At 40.4% G+C, this 25,607-nt stretch overlaps 2 protein-coding genes across 12 annotated transcripts in view; one reads left to right on the forward strand and one right to left on the reverse strand.

Moving 5' to 3' along the window:
- The window catches only part of LOC124802890 (phosphoglucomutase-2), a 144,674-nt gene extending 139,309 nt beyond the window's left edge, over positions 1 to 5,365 (reverse strand). Inside the window, exons 1-3 of one of the 3 annotated variants that reach the window (XM_047263939.1) lie at positions 5,150 to 5,365; positions 4,211 to 4,314; positions 3,868 to 4,130 (exon numbers count right to left, since the gene is read on the reverse strand). In XM_047263939.1, the coding sequence (XP_047119895.1) occupies positions 3,868 to 4,130; positions 4,211 to 4,314; positions 5,150 to 5,195 (413 nt within the window). In that variant the 5' untranslated portion in view covers positions 5,196 to 5,365. Of the gene's footprint in view, positions 1 to 3,867; positions 4,131 to 4,210; positions 4,315 to 4,446; positions 4,688 to 5,149 lie in introns of those variants that run through there. The other 2 variants (XM_047263940.1, XM_047263941.1) reach the window with 2 other exon arrangements.
- The window catches only part of LOC124802891 (START domain-containing protein 10-like), a 137,881-nt gene continuing 116,856 nt past the window's right edge, over positions 4,583 to 25,607 (forward strand). The window contains exons 1-2 of one of the 9 annotated variants that reach the window (XM_047263951.1): positions 6,062 to 6,260; positions 6,457 to 6,659. In XM_047263951.1, coding sequence (XP_047119907.1) covers positions 6,624 to 6,659 — 36 coding nt within the window. In that variant the 5' untranslated portion in view covers positions 6,062 to 6,260; positions 6,457 to 6,623. Of the gene's footprint in view, positions 4,936 to 5,257; positions 5,402 to 5,675; positions 6,033 to 6,061; positions 6,261 to 6,456; positions 6,660 to 20,749; positions 20,969 to 25,607 lie in introns of those variants that run through there. The other 8 variants (XM_047263942.1, XM_047263945.1, XM_047263943.1 and 5 more) reach the window with 8 other exon arrangements.

The following is a 25,607-nucleotide window of genomic DNA, read 5'->3' on the forward strand; positions in this document are numbered from 1 at the left end:
TCAACGGAAAAAAAAGGTCAAACATGGTGCACAACTCTAGGCAGCATAAGGATAAAAGCTCAAAAAAGACTCATTCTCCAGTGTTCATGCTCATTCTCTATAGCCTCTGCTTACCACGTTTCCCACTCTCCCACTAAGCATTGAAGGTGGAACCTCACGCAAAAAGTCGCTGCTGTTAGCGCTTCAATTAGACCAACAGAGTGCTAAAAATAATCAATGATTTTTATGGCTGATACTAAGTAATGAATTCATTACTGACAGCTGTGAAGACGTGATCATGATCTTAGTAATCAACTCAAACAAGTCATCACAATGTGGAAAATTTATACCTTATGAACAAATACAAAGTCAGCGCCACTCTCAAAATTCAGGTCTCCCCCATCTTGAAATATTTCTACGCATCGATATAAGATGATTGAAAGATAATAGATACTGAAGTTGTCAATGAACATTGATTCAATGACAGTCAATTAACTCTTGTAGCATTAGACTATAACTTAGTACCAATTTGCAAACAATTATGGAGGTTCTCAAAATATGTCGGTCATGATTTTAAAACATAATGGTCTATAGGCATAAATAATTTCTGCACCGAAAGCATGTTTGAGGCACCTGTTGCAGGTAACAGGTCAAAGGTTGTTTGTGGTGTCAGTATAGCATACCTCTAAAAACAATTATGTTAAAGGAGTTCTTTGGCGCTTGACAGAATATTATAGAGATAATGAAAATGATACTCTTCCTTCACATTCTGCAGCAACATTTTATTTTTTTCACTACAATGTTTTGCAACTTGCTAATAGCCTAAAGTACAAACTAGTTGGTGACAAAATAATGCAGAATACTAAAAAACACGTTTCCTTTTTGTTCTTAATATGGAAGTGTTTACAAAGATAGTATAAAATACAAATCCCCATAGAGCCATACAGAGAGAGAGAGAGAGAGAGAGAGAGAGAGAGAGAGAGAGAGAGAGAGAGAGATATTTCATTTTCTGGAAATCTCAATACTGACATTAGGATTACAACAATGCAAACACACTTGTCCCCAGTACACACAATATGTTTTATGCAAATAAGCTAACAATAAATGGATAAAGAGAAATATTCAGTAATAGTCACTGACTTTGACTAGTGACGCAGGAAATGTAAGAAATGTCGTAAAGAACATGGCAAATACAATGTGATATAAGAGGCAGATTTTTCACACAGCCAATGCGACAGATAAGTCTGTCACCACAACCAGGTATTTTTGATTTCACATTCACTAGCTTTGCCAACTCTCAATCAAACCGTGAAAATATTCACCAAAATATGTCATCACAACAGCCATTAACATTATAATCTATGTTAACAGCAGCCACGTCTGATGAGGACAAAGTGAAACTGTCTGGCAATGTATAATGTGAGCTGGCCAACTGGACTGGCAAAAAGACCAGCCACCGCATGCCATAAGTCACTTAGTGTTGCCTATGCCAGTGTTCTACAGCGAACTCTGTGTACCACAATGTGACAAATGTACAATTTTTCAGACTGTTTCGAGTTCACCATTTTGACATTGCATGTATCTGCTGCTGCTGACCTGTTGCAAGGAGTTGGATGGTCAAACTTTTTCTCAAAACTTGCCTACCTCAACTTATGACAAACTTATCCGTTCTAATGTTTATAACATCACTTTTGTTTCACAGATTTGAACCAAGTTTCCTGTGGAAATAAATGTTGAGTGCTGCTTCTCCTGCTTACAGATGACCTTATGAACTGATTAACCCAGCCATTATAGGATGACAAACAGTAAGCAACCACAGGGTAACCTAGTAACAACGGTCCTAAATAAATATGCCTTCAGCTGCCACAAGCATGTAACAAAAAACCAATAAATCTATGTGGCACGAAGTCAACATTTATAATAATCATAAAAATAAAAATATCAAACATACTGAGTTGTTGATTATCCACAACATGTAATGTGTTTTCAGTAGAGGTACTGAAAATGTTCAGTATGTTGCCTTCTGAAGTGTACAATCCTTATCACCAGAAAAACTCTCACTGCTCTTAAACTGCAAACCCTATATGCAGTTATTAACTTATTTGAGACTGATATCACAGAGAGGAATGGATAATGTGTATATATCTAAACCAGATAGTCTTGTTACATTATGTCTACATGTACTACTATTAATTTAAGCAGTTAGGATTACCACTTTCAAATGATTAAATCATAATATTAAATGCCTATTTTTCTTAGTTATCAAGCTACAGACTAATCTTATGTTTCACACAGTAACTATTATTTGTTCTACACATAACATAGAGAATGCTTCTAATTTTGATTGTTTTTAGCTGCACACTGGCAACATTCAGGAACAATACATTGTGGGCAACACATAGTCAACAGTCTCCATTCCACAAGTTGTCATGTCTACATATGTCTAGTACTCACAGTTCACCAAGTGCAGTGAAAAACTTGTTACTAAAGATAACTAACATATAGGCAAACCTAGTCATTATTAAAAGCATGTCTTGCAATTGGGTCAATAACAAATAAAAAGAAAATAATGTAATACACGTAAATCACTTTCCATCAATGACAAAATGCTGTTTATTACTGGCACATGTTTTATTATTATATTTCTCTTATTTAGATGAAGAATAGTTTGGCTTCAGAAGGGGGCAAAGGCACAAGAGCTGCTGTTGGACTGTTACGAATAAATGGGGAAAGATACCTCGAAACAGGTACAGTAGGGAAGTTTGTGTAATTTTTGCTGACTTGGAAGAAGTCTTCAATTGAGTTTAGTGGATTAAACTTTAGATGTCTTGAAGATCGGAATTAACTTGAAAGAGAGCAGTCAAATAAGTAGTTTATATAGAATATAATGAATAAAGTAAGAATATGAGACAACGGAAGGATTTAAAATTGAGAAGAAGGTTAGACATTGCTGTTGTCTTTCATCTACTCTGTTTAACACCAATTTAGATGATTTAGTTAAAAACTGGTTTAAAAAAAAATATGTTTGCAATAGGAGAAAGGATAATCAAAAGTATAGGATTTCTTGATGAAGTGGCAAAGGTAATAACAATACGTCAAAAGAACTTAACACCAACTGTAAGCAATAGGGAATTAAGATAAATGTGGAGAAGACTAAGGTGGTGATTTTTAACGGCAGTCAAGGAAGATAAAAGTGAGAATCTGTGCCGAGTTAGAAAAAGTTGATAACTGTAGGTACCCAGGCTGCAAAATAACCAATAACATAATACACAGTCCTAATCAAGAAATAAAAACCAGGGCACATTTTGCAGAAGAAATGTTGTACAGGAAGAGTCGTATTTGCTCGGTCCATTGAATAAACATTTATAGAAAAGAGTAATGAAGTGTTGCCCTGTATGGTACCAAAAAAGGGACATGGTGATGGAGACAAGAGAAATACTTACAGGCTTTTGAGATGAGAATCAGGAGAAGAAAGGAAGAGGTGATCAGATAAAATAGGAATAATGCTGTGTTGTTACACATAATAAATGAGGTAAAAGACACACACTGAGAAGGAACCGCATAATTAAGGATGCACTAGAGAGAATAGTGATAGGGAAGATGACTAGTGGAAGAAGAAAAACATAATTGATGATATCTAGAAAAATGCATCACACACAACTACAAAATGGATGGTACAAAAAACAGGATTCGAGAATTCTGAACTTGCAGTGATGGAGATGTCTAATTGGCAGAACACGCATCATCACACTCAAAAGTCACCATCACCACGACCACCATTATTTTTCTATTCTAATGTATGCAGTAAACTCTTAATTTGATCTATTCCTAAATTTATCCACACATTACTAATTAAGGCTCTGTAATAGTCCTAAAGATATAACTAACCTCTTGCTGTTGTGGCGACTATCATATCCAATAACAACACTATTCATTGCAGCAGGTGACTGTTTTGTTACCTCTTCCAAATAAGATGTAAATCCTTGTGTCGTCTGTATAATGACTAAATCATTCATTTGAGCATAACCGGCACCCATTCGTCCTCGCAAGCCGGCTGTTCCAAATTCAAGGCGATTTAATAAAATATCTGACAACTTTTCATAATTACCAGATGCACAGAGTGACTTGATCTCCTGGGTAGTGCCTTCATTCTATCATCAAAAATATGAAGATACATTTAATTTTTATTTATTCTTTATGGAATCTGACATTTATAAAAACGAGTGTTTACCTTGTCCCATTCAAGCCATTCGTCAATTTTCTCCTGTAACTTGCTGTCGACCTTCTGCATGTTTCCCTTTCCGTTCTTCCAGTTCTCAATCAATCTTTCTCGTGCTAAAACAATCAGATATGTTACTTTGAGTACAATATATTAGAAAAGCGTAAATGGTATGTCAACGGAGGAAATAAAATTATAATTTGAATAAATATCTAAAGAGATGTAAATCTTCAATAATGAACACATACATTGTTTGCAAACGCACTTAGCTCACTAGAACTCAGTGCTATACGTCACACGCAAAGAATTTTTGGCAAGATCTTTCGCGGATATCAAGGAGGATATGTATCTTTAATTGCATGTGCTAAATAGAGTACACTCTCCGACAGAGACAAATAAACGAAAGTACGAAACGTAAACTTCAACTGTTAACCCTGATACTGATACCAACGAATGGATCAGCTGATAATTATCTATGGCGAAGTCACAGCTGCGGAAAGCAATGCGTTGAGTTTTTTAGGCGATAGGAGGTTAAGAAAATCCGATATGACGCATTTGCAATGAGAAAATAGGAGATAGTAGAGCTTTATTGAATAATCATGCGGGTGAAGGATAGCTGAACAAGCCGTGTTAGGGACGACAGCAGAGTACGTTCCCTTCCAATTCAGAAATTTTGACAAATACTTTTTATATTAATACGAAGACGTCAGTATGCAGGTGTTTGTGTAATGCTTAAGGTAAGTGAAGGCTTACTGTGAAAGTAGGTGACAAGTCAACGCCCCTTTTCTTGGGCATTTAACTCAGTAACCATACGCTTGTTTTATTAAAATTTGTAAACAATGTACTGCGAGATAGTACAGTAAAGCAAGTAATGATAAGGTCGAAATTTATTGTATTGTCATATTATTTTCAGCCTGTAAACACTAAAATATTTCACCAAGAGCCCCTTACGATAATATCTGATGCGATACTGTATGCGTTCAGCATACTCCAGCATAAATAATGAGCATGTTCTTGTCGTGTTGAGTTTATAGTTCGTAAGTTCGCGGGCGAATGAGTTGGATAACCATTTCAGTGGTGAAATAGATTGTTTTGTTTAGCTAAAACTGATATAGTTAAACCGTGTTAAATAATACTCATTTTACTGTCACATTGACGAAGATACAGGATTTATATTGTTTCACGGATATGCTAAAAATTGTTGTGAGTAAACACGACAACTTTAGCTCTAGGTAGAAAACGTGGTTAACACGTTGTCGAAAGTTTCACGTATTAAACAATACAGCGTGAATTTAGCTGCATTATAAATGAAGGCAGGGTCATTACACTGACGGCAATCATAATGGTTCAGCTCATAGTTGTTGGCTGCTTTGTATAACTTTTTAACAGACGTGTTGCTGCAGGAAGATCGTCATTCTGTTATCAGTTTATTTTTAGCTTCTAAGTCAAACCAGAATCTTTTCAAGGACGAGGCTTGAAAAGATAACGCTATTCATGTGTATACATTTTCAAAATGTTGCAACTTTTTTCCTATATTTGTGAACTACACGTAATATACATTTTCAGACAAGGCCCATCGATAGCAAATTTTATTAGAATGACACAGTCAGGAAATTGCATTTTCTGTTTAAGTGCACTATTTCATTGTCGTGCCATATATTTTTATTCTTTTTTTATCAAATCGCCCTCTTTACGTCCAGTATGCCCGCTTTCTCAGTAGGAATGGACCACGAACGTCTCAGTCCGTCAGCTTGTAACGTCTTCATTGTACTTATAAAATTCGTCGAACTACAATATTACTGCAGACAAATACTGTGATACAGATCTACTAACGGTATTCATTTACCGTTAATTATCGTATTCAGTTTCTCTTCTTGACTGTTAAAAACACATGTAAAAGTTGTCATCAGTGTATTAAATTTAGAGAAAGTAAAAACGTATCAGTGTCAATGCATTATTCACAGAGAGAGGATTACAAAGCCTTTGGTCTCTCTGATTTGTGGCTATTTTCTGCGTTTTGTTGCTCTTCCGTCTGCTACAGACATCAACCAGCTTTGTTAAAGTGAGAAAGGTTTTTATCTGAAAGTATTAAACGTAAAATATTAGCCTGTATGAATTTGTATCCGCAACAAAGCGGCAGTAATGAAACTGGCTACTCCACAATTGTCCCCGCTTTTTCTGTCATTCCTTCTAGCTCTATTGTGGCACTGGTTTACTCTCTGTTCTGATTCCAGTTGTCATATGTTTGTCTTTCTCAGGAACCATTGTGCTGGGATGTCTGCATGAAATTTTTTTGCTCTAAATTAGTTGTTCTTATTGTGCTACATCTACATCTGTACTCTGCAAACCACCATGAGGTGCATGGCAGAGGGTATGTCCCATTGTACTGGTTTTTAGATTTCCTGCCTCTTCCATTCACATACGGATGCGGGAAGAATGTTTGAATGGCGCTATGCCTGCAGTAAGTATTCTAATATTATCCTCACGACCCCTGTATGTAGCCTATGATATGTAGGGGGTTGTAGTATAAATCACTTACAGCTGGTTCTTGAAACCTTGTTAATAGGCTTTCTTCGAATAGTTTGTGTCTGTCTTCAAGGGCCTGCCAGTTCAGTTCCTTCACTATCTTTGTGACACTCTCCCACCAATTAAACAAACCTCTGACCATTTGTGCTGCCCTTCTGTGCATATGTTCAACATACCCTGTTACTCCTATCTGATATGGGTCCCGCATACTTGAGCCATATTCTAGAACCAGTCACGTGAGTGATTTGTAAGCAATCTATTTTGTAGACTGATTGCACTTACCCAGTATTCTATCAATAAACCAAAGTCTACCACCTGCTTTACCCATGACTGAACTTAAGTGATAATTCCGTTTCATACCCCTATAATGTGTTGCACCCAGTTATTTGTATGATTTGGTTGATTCCAACAGTAATTCATTGATATTATAATCATAGGATACTAAATTTTTTCGTTTTGTGAAGTGCAAAGTTTTACATTTCTGAACATTCAGAAGAAGTTGCCAATCTCTGCACGACTAAATCTTATCAGATCTGACTGAATATTTCTGCAGTTTCTCTCAGATAATATTTCATTGTAGATAACTGCATCATCTGCAAAAACATAGTGTTACTATTAATATTGTCTTCAAAGTCATAAATATACAACATGAACAGCAAGGTTCCCAACACTCTTCCCTGGCATACACCCAAAGTTATTTCTACATCTGACGATTACTCTCCATCCAAGATAACAGGCTGTGTCCACCCTACCAAAAATCCCTCAATCCAGTCACAAATTTCACTTGATACTCCATATGATCATACTTCTGACTATAAGTGTATGTGCGGTACTGAGTCAAATACTTTTCATAAATCAAGAAATACTGCATCTATCTGTTTGCCTTGATTCAAAGCTTTCAGTATGTCATGTGAGAAAAGTGCAAGTCAGGTTTCACGTGATCAATGTTTTCGAAATTCGTGCTGGTTGGTATTGAGGGGGGGTCATACTGTTCAGGATACCTCATTATGTTTCAACTTGGAATACGTTCTGTGATTCTTCAATAAATCATTGTCAAGGATACTGTGTGGTAGTTTTGTGGATCAATTCTACTATCCTTCTTGTAGACGTGTATGACGTGCCTTTTTTCAAGAACTGGGCACAGTTTTTTGTTTGAGGGAACAATGATAGATTATAGTTAAAAGAGGGGGTAACTGAGCCGGAAATCAGTGGATGAGTAGAAAGAACAAACATGTAATGTTCGGATACAGTATTACTAGTGTCCAGCTAGACAGTCAAGTTGTTTAAATATCTGGGCATTACATTGCAAAGTGATACGAGGTAGAATGAGCAACACGGAGATTCCATATTTCTAGATTTCCAGAAAGCACTTGATAAAATGTACCATTGCAGGCCGTTAACACAGTTACAAACACATGGAATAAGTTCACAGAGTATGAGTTGGTTGATTCCAACAGTGAGTCATTGACATTATACTCATAGGACACTATGTTTTTTGTTTTGTTTTCTAAAGTGCAAAATTTTACATTTCTGAACATTTAGAGCAAGCTGCCAATCTCTGTGCGACGTTGAGTGGCTCAAAGACTTTGTAAATGGTAGAACTCAGTATCAATAAAATTCTTGTGGGTTTGGGATCACATTGTCAACTATAAAATTCTGACATTTCGATGACTATTGCAAGGTGCCTTCCTCAAGGTGTATTGCTAATTGCTGAATGGGCACTAGTCTGATTACTCATATACTATGGAGGAGTGCTGTCATTGTATATGAGGGTGAGGAGGAATGGTATTAGGTTGTAGCACTTTTGAAAGAAAAGCATGTCTCGGGTAGGGATCTGATGGTCAGTTTCGACGTGAAGTCTTTATTCACGAATGTACCCGTGAACATTTGAGAGGAATGCATGGCACCTGATATCTGCGACCTAGTGCACCACTGTTTGACAAGCACCAATTTCAGGTGGAAAGGGGATTTTTATGAGCAAACGGATGGTGTAGCTATGGGTTCCCCTTTATCGTCTGTTGCATTGGACATTTTTATGCAAGCACTTGAATAAACAGCACTGCAGTCCGCTCCCATTATGCCCAGAATGCTGGCAATGATATGTTGACGACACCTTCGTCATCTGGACACACGGAGAAGAAGAGCTTCGGAATTTCCACCAACATCTCAATCAGCAGCACAGCAGAATTCACTACACCATGGAGATAAAAAGAACGGGTTATTGCATTTTTTCAACGTGTAAGTTTATCGTAAGGCTGATGGGAAGCTTGGACACAGAGTTTGTAGAAAGACCACCAACACGGACAGGTACCTGCATGCATCCTCCCACCACCATCCTACACAAAAGAAATCGGCTCTGCAAACTTTAAGAGAGTCTACAGGATCAGCAGTGAACACAATCTCAACGCTGAGCTACAGAACCTCAGGCCTATTTATGGAGCTAATGGCTAAGACATGAGGATCATACAAAAAACTATGGTGCCAGAGGAGGAGGGCAATAGGGAAATGCAGAACAAAGCATGGAACACTGTCCTGCTATCATACGTGCAAGGGATGACTGAACGTCTGTGCAAAATTCTCCGTTGAGCAAGTATTAAGGCAATTTTTTGTAGCAACAACAAAGTAAAAGAGGTTCTCGGTTCGATGAAAAATACGATTGACAAGTTCCATGCTGCCGGAGTTTATGAAATCAGGTGTGAACGTGGACTGCTGTATGTAGGTGAGACTGGACCTCCGATAAGCACAAGGTTATCTGAACGTGAGATATATCCGTATCAAACAATACAACAAATCAATGGTGACAGAACACCAGGAACAGTGCAGGATGAAGATTGAATCTGAAGACACCTGTGTACTGGCAAAACAGCTGTTTAGCTTGAGGAGGGAGATCAGAGAAGCTATAGAAATAGTCAAGCAACCCGACAACATGAATAGAGAAGACGGGTACCGACTCCCAGTATCTTGGCTGTCAGCAGTGACATCTTTGCAGAACAGCAGCTCTCGCAGAGCAACAGGTGTGCAGTAGGCCACAGTGGTGTGGGTACACAGTGTGTTGACATGCCCTAGTCGATACTGGGCAGTTAGTAAACAGTGCTAAGCTGCATTAGCCACTCATTTTCCTACATGCAAGCAATAAAGGAAACTTCAATGGAAAACACCTATTTCCGCCAATGGCATCACGTAATGCAAAGACCAATAAAAGAACATCTAATACCCTTTCTCCTCACCCTCTTATCCAATGACACCAGTCCTCCTTAGTATATAAGTAATCAAACTAGTGCCCATTCAGCAGTTAGCAAACACCCTGAAGACGTTGTTGTTGTTGTGATCTTCAGTCCTGAGACTGGTTTGATGAGCTCTCCATGCTACTCTATCCTGTGCAAGCTTCTTCATCTCCCAGTACTTACTGCAACCTACGTCCTTCTGAATCTGCTTAGTGTATTCATCTCTTGGTCTCCCTCTATAATTTTTACCCTCCACACTGCCCTCCAATGCTAGATTTGTGATCCCTTGATGCCTCAGAACATGTCCTACCAACCGGTCCCTTCTTCTTTTTAAGTTGTGCCACAAACTCCTCTTCTCCCCAATTCTGTTCAATACCTCCTCATTAGTTATGTAATCTACCCATCTAATCTTCAGCATTCTTCTGTAGCACCACATTTCGAAAGCTTCTATCCTCTTCTTGTCCAAACTATTTATCGTCCATGAATCACTTCCATACATGGCTACACTCCATACAAATACTTTCAGAAACGACTTCCTGACACTTAAATCTATACTCGATGTTAACAAATTTCTCTTCTTCAGAAACGCTTTTCTTGCCATTGCCAGTCTACATTTTATATCCTCTCTACTTTGACCATCATCAGTTATTTTGCTCCCCAAATAGCAAAACTCCTTTACTACTTTAAAAGTCTCATTTCCTAATCTAATTCCCTCAGCATCACCCGACTTAATTCGACTACATTCCATTATCCTTGTTTTGCTTTTGTTGATGTTCATCTTATATCCTCCTTTCAAGACACTGTCCATTCCATTCAACAGCTCTTCCAAGTCCTTTGCTCTCTCTGACAGAATTACAATGTCATCAGCGAACCTCAAAGTTTTTATTTCTTCTCCATGGATTTTAATACCTACTCCGAATTTTTCTTTTGTTTCCTTTACTGCTTGCTCAATATACAGATTGAATAACATCGGGGATAGGCTACAATCCTGTCTCACTCCCTTCCCAACCGCTGCTTCCCTTTCATGTCCCTCAACTCTTATAACTGCCATCTGGTTTCTGTACAATTTGTAAATAGCCTTTCGCTCCCTGTATTTTACCCCTGCCACCTTTAGAATTTGAAAGAGAGTATTCCAGTCAACATTGTCAAAAGCTTTCTCTAAGTCTACAAATGCTAGAAACGTAGGTTTGCCTTTCCTTAATCTTTCTTCTAAGATAAGTCATAAGGTCAGTATTGCCTCACGTGTTCCAATATTTCTACGGAATCCAAACTGATCTTCCCCAAGGTTGGCTTTGTCTGTAAAGAATTCGCGTTAGTATTTTGCAGCTGTGGCTTATCAAACTGATTGTTCGGTAATTTTCACATCTGTCAACACCTACTTTCTTTGGGATTGGAATTATTATATTCTTCTTGAAGTCTGAGGGTATTTCGCCTGTCTCGTACATCTTGCTCACCAGATGGTAGAGTTTTGTCAGGACTGGCTCTCCCAAGAAGGCGTCTTGCAATAGTTGCTGAAACTTAGGAATTTTATAGTTGACAATGCGGTCACCACTCCCACCATGCACTGGTGCTGCTCCTCGCAGTGTGGTTTCAGTTCTTTGAGACTGCAGACGTGTGTTCAAGTTGCGTTTTCATATATGTGTGTGTGTGTGTGTGTGTGTGTGTGTGTGTGTGTGTGTGTGTGTGTGTGTATACTGCTAACAAAGGCCTTAATGGCCAAAAGCTATAATTGTGTGAGTATTTTTGTTGTGCCTGTCGCAACTCAGCATCTCCGCTATATGGTGAGTAGCAACTTCCATTCTCTGGTATGGTGTCTATACAAGTTATAAATAGCCTTTTTCTCCGTGTGTTTTACCCCTGCTAGAATTAGGAGGAGTGTATTCCAGTTAACTTGTCAAAAGCTTCCTCTAAGTCTGTAAATACCATAAACTGAGGTTTGCTTTTCCTTAACCTATCCTCTAAGAGAAGTTATAGGTTCAGTATTGCCTCACATGTTCCTACATTTCTCTAGAATCCAAACTGATCTTCGCTGAGGTTGACTTCTACCAGATTTGCAATTCGTCTGTAAAGAATTCATGTTAGTATTTTGCAACCATCATTTTTAATCTGATACTTCAGTGATATCACATCTATCAGCACTTGCTTTCTTTGGAGTTGGAATTATTACATTCTTCTTGAAATCAGGGTATTTCACTTGTTTGATATGTCTTGCACATCAGATGAAATAGTTTTGTCATGGCTGGTTCTCCCAAGGCTGTCAGTAGTTCACGTGTAATGTCGTCTGCTCCATGGGCCTTGTTTCAACTTAGGTCTTTCAGTATTCTGTGAAAAATCTTTTTGGACTATCATATCTCCCATCTCATCTTCATCTACACACACAAGAAAATGTTTTGCATCATCCCAGTTCCCAGAACACGTGAAGATAGACGTTGACTGTGGATATTGTATCACTGTAACAGTACCTTTCACTGTTCAAAGACATCACTAAACCCACCCCATGGATTAAACAACCATGCACCTATTAGACAGAGGGGGTCCGACAGCCGATCAGTTCCAGTCATTTCACCAGAAAGGAGGTACACGGCTCGTGTCATCTGTTGTTCAGCCATGCCTAGATGGTCAGTACCGCGGTTCGGTCATGTCCGCATTGTTACTTTGTGCTAGAAAGGGCTCTCAACCAGGGAAGTGTCCAGGTGTCTCGGAGTGAACCAAAGCAATGTTGTCTGGACATGGAGGAGATACAGAGAGACAGACAGGAACTGTCGATGACATGCCCCGGTCAGGCCACCCAAGAGCTACTACTGCAGTGGATGACTGCTACCTACAGATTATGGGTTGGAGGAACCTTGGCAGCAAGGCCACCATATTGAATAATGCTTTTTGTGCAGCCACAGGACGTCATGTTATGACTCAAACTGTGTGCAATAGGCTGCATGGTGCCCAACTTCACTCCCGACATCCATAGCGAGGTCCATCTTGGCAAACATGACACCATGCAGTGCATTACAGATGTGCCCAACAACATGCCAAAAGGACTGCTCAGGATTGGCATTAGGTTCTCTTCAACGATGAATGTCGCATATGCCTTCAGCCGGACAATCGTCGGAGATGTGTTTGGAGGCAACCTGGTCAGGCTGAATGCCTTAGGCACACTGTCCGGTGAGTGCAGCAAGGTGGAGGTTCCCTGCTGTTTTAGGGTGGCATTATGTGGGGCCGAAGGACGCCGCTGGTGGTCATGGAAGGTGCCATAACAGCTGTATGATATGTGAATGCCATCCTCCGACCGATAGTGCAACCATATCGGCAGCATATTGGCGAGGAATTTGTCTTCATGGACGACAATTCACGTCCCCATCGTGCACATCTTGTAAATGACCTCCTTCAGGATAACGACATCGCTTGACTAGAGTGGCCAACATGTTCTCCAGACATGAACCCCATTGAACATGCCTGGGATAGATTGAAAAGGACTGTTTATGGACGATGTGGCCCACCAACTACTCTGAGGGATCTATGTCGAATCGCCTTTGAGAAGTGGGACAGTCAGGGTCAACAGTGCCTTCATGAACTTGTGCATAGGATAATACGACAGATACTGGCGTGCATCAATGCAAGAGGACGTGCTACTGGGTATTACAGGTACCAGTGTGTACAGCAATCTGGACCACCACCCCTGAAGGTCTCACTGTATGGTGGTACAACATGCAATGTGTCATTTTCATGAGAAATAAAAAGGTTGGGAATGATGTTTGTGTTGATCTCTATTCCAGTTTTCTGTACAGGTTCTGGAAGTCTCGGAATGAGGTGATGCAAAACTCTTAGTGATGTGTGTATGTCCTTTTCCCTTTCTATAATACTACCTCTCAAGTTCCTCTCCCTTGTATAGACACTCTGTATTCTCTTCCACCTTTCAGCTTTCCCTTCTTTACTTAGTACTGGTTTTCCATGTGAGCTCTAGATATTCATACAGCTGCTTCTCTTTTCTCCAAAGGCCTAGCTGTAACTTTCCTATAGACGGATCTATCTTTCCCTAGTGAAACATTCTTCTGAATCCTTGCATTTGTCCTCTAGCCATTTCTGCTTATTTTGCACTTCCTGTCAGTCTCATCTTTTAGACATTTGTATTCTACTTTGCCTTTTATCAGTTAAATTGTGTATCTTATGTGACAGCCAAGGATCGCTGTTAGGCCTTGTCTTTTTACCTATTTGATTTTCTGCAGCCTTCACTATTTCATCTCTCAAAGCTAGCCATTCATCTCCTACTGTATTCCTTTCCCCTGTTCTAGTCAGTATTGCCTAAAGTTTCCTCTGAAACCCTCAAAAACTTATCATTCTTTCAGCTTATCCTGGTTCCTTCTCCTTAATTTCCTACTCTTTTTCCAATTTCTTCATCTTATTATGCAGTTCATAAAAAATAAATTGTGATCGGAGCTCACATCTGCCTCTGTAAATGTCTTACTTGTTCCATAGATAAAATTCACAATAAAGGTTATGATGTGGAATCTGTCAACAGAAGAAATGTACAGGGCTATTACAAATGATTGATGCGATTTCATAAATTCACTGTAGCTCCATTCATTGACATATGGTCATGACACACTACAGATACGTAGAAAAACTCATAAAGTTTTGTTCGGCTGAAGCCGCACTTCAGGTTTCTGCCGCCAGAGCGCTTGAGAGCGCAGTGAGACAAAATGGCGACAGGAGCCGAGAAAGCGTATGTCGTGCTTGAAATGCACTCACATCAGTCAGTCATAACAGTGCAACGACACTTCAGGACGAAGTTCAACAAAGATCCACCAAGTGCTAACTCCATTCGGCGATGGTATGCGCAGTTTAAAGCTTCTGGATGCTTCTGTAAGGGGAAATCAACGGGTCGGTCTGCATTGAGCGAAGAAACGGTTGAACGCGTGCGGGCAAGTTTCATGCGTAGCCCGCGGAAGTCGACGAATAAAGCAAGCAGGGAGCTAAATGTACCACAGCTGACGGTTTGGAAAATCTTATGGAAAAGGCTAAAGCAGAAGCCTTACCGTTTACAATTGCTACAAGCCCTGACACCCGATGACAAAGTCAAACGCTTTCAATTTTCGGCATGGTTGCAACAGCTCATGGAAGAGGATGCGTTCAGTGCGAAACTTGTTTTCAGTGATGAAGCAACATTTTTTCTTAATGGTGAAGTGAACAGACACAATGTGCGAATTTGGGCAGTAGAGAATCCTCACGCATTCGTGCAGCAAATTCGCAATTCACCAAAAGTGTTTTGTGCAACCTCACGGTTTAAAGTTTACGACCCCTTTTTCTTCTGCGAAAAAAACGTTACAGGACACGTGTCTCTGGACATGCCGGAAAATTGGCTCATGCCACAGCTGGAGACCGACAGCGCCGACTTCATCTTTCAACAGGATGGTGCTCCACCACACTTCCATCATGATGTTCGGCATTTCTTAAACAGGAGATTGGAAAACCGATGGATCGGTCGTGGTGGAGATCATGATCAGCAATTCATGTCATGGCCTCCACGCTCTCCTGACTTAACCCCATGTGATTTCTTTCTGTGGGGTTATGTGAAAGATTCGGTGTTTAAACCTCCTCTACCAAGAAACGTGCCAGAACTGCGAGCTCGCATCAACGATGCTTTCGAACTCATTGATGGGGACATGCTGCGCCGAGTGTGGGAGGAACTTGATTATCGGCTTGATGTCTGCCGAATCACTAAAGGGGCACATATCGAACATTTGTGAGTGCCTAAAAAAACTTTTTGAGTTTTTGTATGTGTGTGCAAAGCATTGTGAAAATATCTCAAATAATAAAGTTATTGTAGAGCTGTGAAATCGCTTCAATCATTTGTAATAACCCTGTATAACTCTTATATGGAATTAAGCATTAGGGGTGACCTGTATGTAATAGAACTAGCAATTACATACACAAGTTTGAGTTTTCTGGAGGTCCTGTTATGGCATGATCAGCCCTGTGTTAGCACTGCTGTGTGCCATGTAACATTGAGTTGGGGGTCATTCCATGTAATCACGGGGGTGGGGGGATAAGACCACCTCAGAAATTAGTCATTTTTGGTGCGTGGATACCTACATGTTTTAATAATAAAAGTACCAAACAGCACTGTCGTAACTCTAACCAAACACACCTTTGAAGGCCCAAGGGTGTGTATCTGGTCGTTGATCAGGTACCAATTTCACAATTACTGCTCAGTAATGAGTCGCTCTACAGACCTCATTTTTTGTTTGTGCCTAGTATTTAGGCCACTAAGTTGGTGTAATGTATAAAAAGTAAGATACATCATTTAGATTTTTTATAAAAATATTGCTTTAAATTTCTGTTTTTTTTACATAGCCTGCATCCAGAGATGCATTGGTCCATGTAAGTTAACAGTTACAGTGATTCCTGTTCACAACACCTCTGCTAAAATTCGTGTCCATATATTATCTGCAATACAGCTGAGCCATCTCTTCTGAAATAAAATTATGTTAGATGTGAGTGTTTTTGGTTTATAGATATCAGTGTGTTTGGTTTGAGTTCAAAGGGTTTGGCTTCTTGCAAGAACATAATTTTGTTTTATTCCACAAACATGTGTCCTCAGTGATTTTTAATTCACTATTATTGTTTACTACGAGAGGAACAGAGTTTAAATTCCATTATGATGTATTCACTTGTTTTGCATAAATTGATTGCACCTTTGTTATCGCAATAAACTGAAATTGGTTCACTTTCCAGAACTGGAACTGAATGAGGTGACACAGTGGTGAGACATTAGACTTGCATTCATCAGGAATGTGGACCACATATCCATCTGACAATATAGCTTTAGGCTTTCTTTTGTTTCCCAGAATCACTTGAGGCAGATACTGGAATCATTCTGTTGAAAGATCATGGTAAATTTCCTTTCTCAATTTGAGCTTGTATCCCATCTTTAATAGTCTTATAGTCGATGGGATGTTGAACTCAACGTATGTGAAAGCTAAAATATCTGTCTGTGGTGATAGACAGATCTGTATCTGAACCCGAGGCCTGGGTTTTGTTGGAAAGTAACAGTTTTATTCACAAAAGTTAATTTATCAATATATATTTGACTGTTTCTTCTAAATGTGTGTCAAATTGTAAGGTCATTGTTAGATTGGGACTTAGTAGCACAGCTACAGTCATATTAATAATCTTAGTTGTCGAACTATTTGCCTCTTTCTTCCAAGTGTGTTAAGATTTCAGAGTTTGTGATATAATGATGTGAGAATATGACAGTTTTAAAAGTACATCATTTCTTTGCTGCTCTCTCATTGGCTGACACACAATGTTTCCTACCCATCATACCTGATGAATGCTGACGACATTGCTGTCCAAATCACGTAGGCATGCCACTGGCCCAGATCCAGACCTTCACCAATCCTACTTGTCAGTCATTAATTTTAACTTTGCCTGATATGACTTGCCTTGGTTTTTTTGGGGCAAATTTTTACAGTGTGATAATACTTGCTACAGTTATTAACTCCTCAGTCTCTCGGGTAAATTATATGCAAAACTTCTTGTTATCTCCTGTTTCACTTGAAGAATTGTGTCACTTTTTAGTGAGTGGCAGCATGTTTTAACTTTCACTTCCTGCTAGAACTTAGTCTTAATTGTCAGTGGTTATTGGCATGTGTGAGTTTCCTAGGTCCATGCGTGTTGGTTTGTAGTCATCAGATATCCTTTCCAGTAAGATCCATTATATTCACTCATTTTTAAGTTTGAAGTTCATAGTGTTTAACATATTAGAAGTGGGTGTCTTTTTGGAGACACATTCTCAACTGGTGAATAGTTCACCATTTGATTTTTGAGCAGTGTCTTCACCCAACTCATTCTTCTATGAAGTCTTCAGTCACTATATATCTGTTTTAATTTTCCTTATGCTTGCTTTGCAGTTTTGTTGCTCACTAGGTGTATCTAAATACCTGGATCAAGGAAAAGTATTATTTTTGCTCTTAGATAATCAAGATGGCTAGATCAGGTGAACAAGTCTGAATCTTATCTTCAAAAACACTTTTTATACTTCCAGTGACTTTATAATTACAATAAGTAATCATGCAGATCTTATGCATTGTTTTGTGAACAGTATTGCCTTCTGTTCCATTCATTTTATGACTCATGACGAAATATTGTCGATGGATATTTTGTGTTACTGTACTTGTTAAAAGCATTTAATTGGGCAGTTCACAATATTACAGAGAAACTAAAATATTATGTTGCTTGAAATCTTGGTGATAATTGGTTTTCACCCTATCTAAATAAAGGAATGCAGAGAGTCATATTAAGAAAACCAGTGCATGTATGCAATGGAATGGTACCTTCAGAATGAGGATCATTTACTACAGGTGTATAATAGGAATCAATGTTGAGTCTGTTGTTCTTTTTGTTGTGTGCAAAAGATCTGGAATCTTAAATAATTCATGTGATGATGATACAAGTATTGTCATCAGACCTAATGGAGGAACTTCCACAGTGAAAAATATAAATAAAATTTTCTTGGGAGTTAATAACTCCTTCTTTGAAAATGGGCTGTCATAGAACTTAGATAAAACAGTTATATGTGATTATAAAGTGCATAAGATCTAAGTACATTACTAGAAAAAAATGCTTAAAGGAAAACCAAAAATGAGCAAGAATATTGTAAATTGTAGGGATAGGAGCCATACTGACATACCAGAAATCTTGCTGGTAACTTATAAACTACTCACCAAGTGGTGGCAAAACACACGAGACTGTTGTGATTGGCAAGGTTTTGGAGCCAGTGGCTTTTTCTTCAGGCAGAGGGGTTGAAGGGGAAGGAAGAAGGGTGAAGGAAAATGACTGGAGAGGTCTAGGAAAAAGGGGTAGATTTCGGGAAAGTCACCTAGAACTGCAGGTCAGGAGAGACTTACCGTATGAGATCAAAAGGAAAGACTGACTGTTGGGGACTGCATCGGACGGGATTTGAAAACCTGAGAGCTTAAAGGTGGAAGACAGGGTAATATGCAGACAGAGATTATTGTTGAAACATCATGCTGTTAATAAGAGTGAAAAGCTAAGTGCATTGTATGCAACAGAGGTGAGAAGGGGGCAGTAAAAAATATATGGGAAAGATGATGAAAGATGTAGAAAACTAAAATGGAGTGAAGCAAAGAGTAGTTTCAGTGAAGAGATGCTGAGATGGAAGAAATGAAGATGAATTAAGGTCAGGTGGGTGGCGAGAACCAAGGACATGTTGTAGTGCCAGTTCCCACCTGCGGAGTTCTGAGAAACTGGTGTCTGGGGGAAGAATCCAGATGGTTCATGTGGTGAAACAGGCACCGAGGTCATGAATGTCATGTTGTAGAGCATGTTCTGCAACAGGATGTTGCGAGTTGCTAGTATATACCCTCTGCCTATGCCTATTCATCCTAACTGATAATTTGGTGGTAGTCATGCCAATGTAGAAGGATGAACAGTGTTTACATGATAGCTGGTATATGACATGTGTCATCTTGCTGGTGGCTCTCCCTTTGATAGTATATGTTCTGCAAGTTACAGGGCTATTACAGGTGGTGGTAGGAGGATGCATAGGGCAAGTCTTGCAATGGGGACAGTCACAGGGGTAGGGTAGGAAGATAGGTGCAGAAGGGACATAGGGTCTGACAAGAATATTGCAGAGATTGGGAGGGCGACGGAAAGCTATTCAAGGAGTGGTTGCCAAAATTTCAGACAGAATTGATCTCATTTCAGGGCATGATTTTACGAAGTAATGGCCCTGTCGAAGTAGCTGATTAACATATTCCAGACTAGGATAATACTGAGCCACAAAAGGCATGCTCCAAAGCTGTTTTGTGGAGGAATCAGCAGTACCAGAATTGGATGTGATGGCCTGGGAAATCTGCTTTTATAACTAGGCTGGTGGGGTAATTATTTTATTTTATGTGTGGGTTCTGCTGCCGCTTGGTGAGTAGATTTTTTTATCAATCCAATTAAATAATTTTATCAGTAATTGATTGTTTTCACTGTAGATTTTTTATCAATCCAGTTAAATAATTTTATCAGTAATTGATTGTTTTCATTGTAATAAGAGTGCAGAGAGTCTGTTATAGCCCAAAGAAACATGATTTATGGAACAAAGTACTTTATAGAGCCAATGTAATATACAATGAAGTACATGTTGCGAGTAGCACTGAACACATTGGATGGACAAGAGTAATACAAGTTAAGAATAGGCTGAGCACTTGTTTGTGATTGCTTGGAGAATACTGTTTCTTTGGCAGCTTACCAGAGTGCGCCAGGGGGCAAACCCGGGTGACCTCTATTAGCGGGCCTGTGAAATAGATGTGCAAAAAAAAAACCATCGGTAACATGGAAAACAAGAACGGATCTCACAAGGCGCTGAAATTGCTAATCATGGAAAACACCCATGACGGCGATGATCTCCATTTCATAGCCCAATGACGGTGGTTGCTGTGATGAGGGGGTCAGTTTGCAGTACTCTCCCCCCCCCCCCCCCCCTCATGGGAGGCTATAGGACAGGATGGAGATCAACTTCTCCGTAGCAACATCGTCTTTGTGGTCTGGGGTTGGTGCTGGAGGCATTGGGGACAACATCAGTGCAGGACCCAACTAGTGGAGATGCTGGTGGTTGTGGGGTCAGGTGCAGCGGGGGCTGCTCCAGCAACAGCAGTCAAGGAGTAAGGGCAGAGACAGGGACCCCAGCCAGTGACTTCCACTGCAGCATGAACCGGACCATATGCAACACAAGAACAGGCAGTGAGAGTGAGGGAGAAAGTGGGCTCTCTGGAACAGCTACTGCTGTGCACAGCCACAACTGGTTGAAGTGATGGGACATGAACCCATCAGGAGTGCAGACAACAGACAGGTGCCAGCCCTGGCGACGCTCGATGACAGCAGAGACCCAGTCAATCCATAAAAAAGAAGACATGACTAAGTACGTGATCTGAAGCAACCGCCGATGTTATTGTAGCACTAATGATGGGAAAACCACCAACCGTGTCCTGGTTCTCAATGTCTGAATATGAGGGTGAGTCAAATGAAAACCTTAAATGTTTTTTAAAATATGATTTACTGTGCAGACATGGTACAAAGCTGGATCACTTTTCAACATAATCTCCCCACACTCAGTGCAAGTCCTCCAGCACCTACAAAGTGCATAAACGCCTTTAGAAAGATATTCTTTTGGTAGTCCGCACAACCACTCGTGCACCGCGTGGCATACCTCTTCATCAGAACGGAACTTCTTTCCTCCCATTGCGTCTTTGAGTGGTCCAAACATATGGAAATCACTTGGGGCAAGGTCTGGCTAGTATGGTGGATGAGGAAGACACTCAACATGCAGGTCTGTGATTGTTGCAACTGTTGTACGGGCAGTGTGGGGCCTTGCATTGCCATGTTGCAAAAGGACACCTGCTGACAGCAATCCACGTCGCTTTGATTTGATTGCAGGCCACAGATGATTTTTTAGGAGATCTGTGTATGATGCACTGGTGACAGTGGTCCCTCTAGGCATGTAATGCTCCAAAATGATGCCCTTTTCGTCCCAAAAGAGAGTCAGCATAACCTTCCCTGCTGATGGTTCTGTTCGAAACTTCTTTGGTTTTGGTGATGAAGAATGGCGCCATTCCTTGCTCGCTCTCTTCATTTCCAGTTGGTGGAAGTGAACCCAGGTTTCATGCCCAGTAACGATTCTTGCAAGGAAGCCATCACCTTCTCATTCAAAGTGCCGAAGAAGTTCTTCACAAGCATCAACAAGCTGTTCTCTCACTTCAAGAGTCAGCTGCTGTGGCACCCATCTTGCAGACACTTTGTGAAACTCGAGCACATCATGGCCAATGTGGTGTGCTGACCCATGATTAATCTGTAAACATGCTGCAATGTCATTCAGTATCACTTGGCAGTTTTCCTTCACTATAGCTTCAACTGCTGCAATGTTCTGTGGAGTCACAACTCATTGTGCCTGACCTGGACGAGGAGCATCTTCCACTGAAGTTACGCCATTTGCGAACTTCCTACTCCATTCGTAGACTTGCTGCTGTGACAAACATGCATCACCGTACTGAACCTTCATTCGTCGATGAATTTCATAGGTTTCACACCTTCACACTATGCAAAAACTGAATAACAGAACGCTCTTCTTCCCTGGTGCAAGCCACAAGTGGGACAGCCATTTTTATACTGATACTGCAATGGTATGTGTGCATCTGCTCTATGCTGCCACCTACAGGCTATTCTGCACAGTGTTTGTAGCACGCTTACCAACTTACATTATAACGGCGTGAAATTTCGATTTGTTATTAGAAATTTAAGATTTTCATTTGACTCACCCTCATAGAAACAAAGCAACTTGTCCTGATCGAATGCCGGATCCAGCCTGATCAGAAGGTAAGATAAGGCACTGATGTTGGCTTGTTCCACCATTGGCTGGTAATGGACCTGACAATTATAACAGGAGAGGAAGAAATCCCACTATTGCACACGATGTGCTGCCTTGTCCGGCATGGGAGCTAAAGGCTTAAAAACAGCAACCAACGGCTTGTGATCCTTAATTAAATGGAACTTAGAACCATGGAAGAAGACATGAAATTTTTTGAGGGTGAACACAATTATTAAAGACTCCTTTCCAATCTGAGAAACCGCTGCCTAGTGGGGGTTGAAGTCTTAGAAGCATAAACAGTAGGTCATTCTGACCCGTCCACTTATTCGTGTGTCAACACTGTGCCAAGACCTTGCTTAGAGTCATCTGTAGCCAACACTAGATGCTGACCTGGCTGAGAAGCGGTCAGACATGGGGCAGGTTGAAGCTTAGATTTAAGCAAAGGGAATGCTCAGCCTCAAGCTGGGGACCAGAAGAAAAGGCACATTTTTATGCAAAAGCACTTGTAGGGTGTGAGCGACCGAGGATGCATACAGTAAAAACTTATGGTACTAGGCCACATTGCGTAGAAATGGCACAACGGCTTGGCCCCTGTGTGAGAAACCTCTAAACCTTGGTACTCAATTGACAGCTAAAAAACTGATATTTGACGAGATTGCAATTGAGACCTTGGGAGGTTGTTCTCAACAGAAGAATCATTGAGCTATTTACTGTGAAGCTGCCTCAGCACTTGGGAGCACAATCCACGCCGATATGTGGTGTGTAGGTTGTGGTAAAGAGCGCTGAAATTATAGGCACCTATTTGCGTCCATATGGTCACGTATCTATGTGACACAATGCCTGTATTCCTCCACTGATAGGCACTTAGGCTACCTCTCAGCCCCTTGATGGCTAGTTCAGCTCTGGGCTTCAGACTGACCATCAGCCATCCTCAAGCCTATGCTTTGGACCACAATGCCTGCCACTGCTGCTATTCATCAGACACTGCCATCTAGCACCTTTGCCAGATCACAGCCGCTGGACTCCCATCAACGCTCCAGAACATCCTCCTTCACCTTTGCCAGGAACTCAGCCATTGGACACTTGTCAGCCGTTCTGAAATGTCCAGCTGCCTGTGGGCTCACGGTCTTGTAGGACTGTGTCGCTACACATCCATTCTACCTCCCTGATCCTTGCCACTATCAACATTCATGGACTTTTGTCATTGTGAGCCCCTGCTATGCACCGTCATAGATGGACATTCAGTTGTACTTGTGTGTGGACCTTCATCCTCTAAAGCTGTACAGAGCTAGCTCATGGTCAGTAAGCAAACAGTTTTTATACCAATAAGTGCATATCAGAGACTACCTCTCCACTAACCCCCTATCCTAACCAGCAGTTCAACTTAACATTGCAGTCCCAGTATACCTTCCACTCGAGGATAACATAACCACACTCCATCACAATTCGAGACCCCTTTCAGCCCTAAACCTTTCAGCCCCCATCCCCATCCCAGTTCTCTGACTCAGAAACATCCATTCCTTTTTTTTTTTTTTTTTTTGTCATCAGTCTACTGACTGGTTTGATGCGTCCCGCCACGAATTCCTTTCCTGTGCTAACCTCTTCATCTCAGAGTAGCACTGGCAACCTACATCCTCAATTATTTGCTTGACGTATTCCAATCTCTGTCCTCCTCTACAGTTTTTGCCCTCTACAGCTCCCTCCAGTACCATGGAAGTCATTCCCTCATGTCTTAGCAGATGTCCTATCATCCTGTCCCTTCTCCTTATCAGTGTTTTCCACATATTCCTTTCCTCTCCGGTTCTGCGTAGAACCTCCTCATTCCTTACCTTATCAGTCCACCTAATTTTCAACATTCGTCTACAGCACCACATCTCAAATGCTTCGATTCTCTTCTGTTCCGGTTTTCCCACAGTCCATGTTTCACTGCCATACAATGCTGTACTCCAGACGTACATCCTCAGAAATTTCTTCCTCAAATTAAGACCGGTATTTGATATTAGTAGACTTCTCTTGGCCAGAAATGCCTTTTTTGCCATAGCGAGTCTGCTTTTGATGTCCTCCTTGCTCCGTCCGTCATTGGTTATTTTACTGCCTAGGTAGCAGAATTCCTGAACTTCATTGACTTCGTGACCATCAATCCTAATGTTAAGTTTCTCGCTGTTCTCATTTCTACTACTTCTCATTACCTTCGTTTTTCTCCGATTTACTCTCAAACCATACTGTGTACTCATTAGACTGTTCATTCTGTTCAGTAGATCATTTAATTCTTCTTCATTTTCACTCAGGATAGCAATGTCATCAGCGAATCGTGTCATTGATATCCTTTCACCTTGTATTTTAATTCCACTCCTGAACCTTTCCTTTATTTCCATCATTGCTTCCTCGATGTACAGATTGAAGAGAAGGGGCGAAAGGCTGCAGCCTTGTCTTACACTCTTCTTAATACGAGCACTTCGTTCTTGATCGTCCACTCTTATTATTCCCTCTTGGTTGTTGTACATATTGTATATGACCAGTCTCTCCCTATAGCTTACTCCTACTTTTTTCAGAATCTCGAACAGCTTGCACCATTTTATATTGTCGAACGCTTTTTCCAGGTCGACAAATCCTATGAAAGTGTCTTTATTTTTCTTTAGCCTTGCTTCCATTATTGGCCGTAACGTCAGAATTGCCTCTCTCGTCCCTTTACTTTTCCTAAAGCCAAACTGATCGTCACCTAGCGCATTCTCAATTTTCTTTTCTATTCTTCTGTATATTATTCTTGTAAGCAGCTTCGATGCATGAGCTGTTAAGCTGATTGTGCGATAATTCTCGCACTTGTCAGCTCTTGCCGTCTTCGAAATTGTGTGGATGATGCTTTTCCGAAAGTCAGATGGTATATCACCAGACTCATATATTCTACACACCAACGTGAATAGTCGTTTTGTTGCCACCTTCCCCCAATGATTTTAGAAATTCTGATGGAATGTTATCTATCCCTTCTGCCTTATTTGATCGTAAGTCCTCCAAAGCTCTTTTAAATTCCGATTCTAATACTGGATCCCCTATCTCTTCTAAATCGACTCCTGTTTCTTCTTCTATCACATCAGACAAATCTTCACCCTCATAGAGGCTTTCAATGTATTCTTTCCACCTATCTGCTCTCTCCTCTGCATTTAACAGTGGAATTCCCGTTGCACTCTTAATGTTACCACCATTGCTTTTAATGTCACCAAAGGTTGTTTTGACTTTCCTGTATGCTGAGTCTGTCCTTCCGACAATCATATCTTTTTCGATGTCTTCACAT

The sequence above is a fragment of the Schistocerca piceifrons genome, chromosome 6, assembly GCF_021461385.2.
Source record: "Schistocerca piceifrons isolate TAMUIC-IGC-003096 chromosome 6, iqSchPice1.1, whole genome shotgun sequence".
NCBI classification, from domain to species: Eukaryota; Metazoa; Arthropoda; class Insecta; order Orthoptera; family Acrididae; genus Schistocerca; species Schistocerca piceifrons.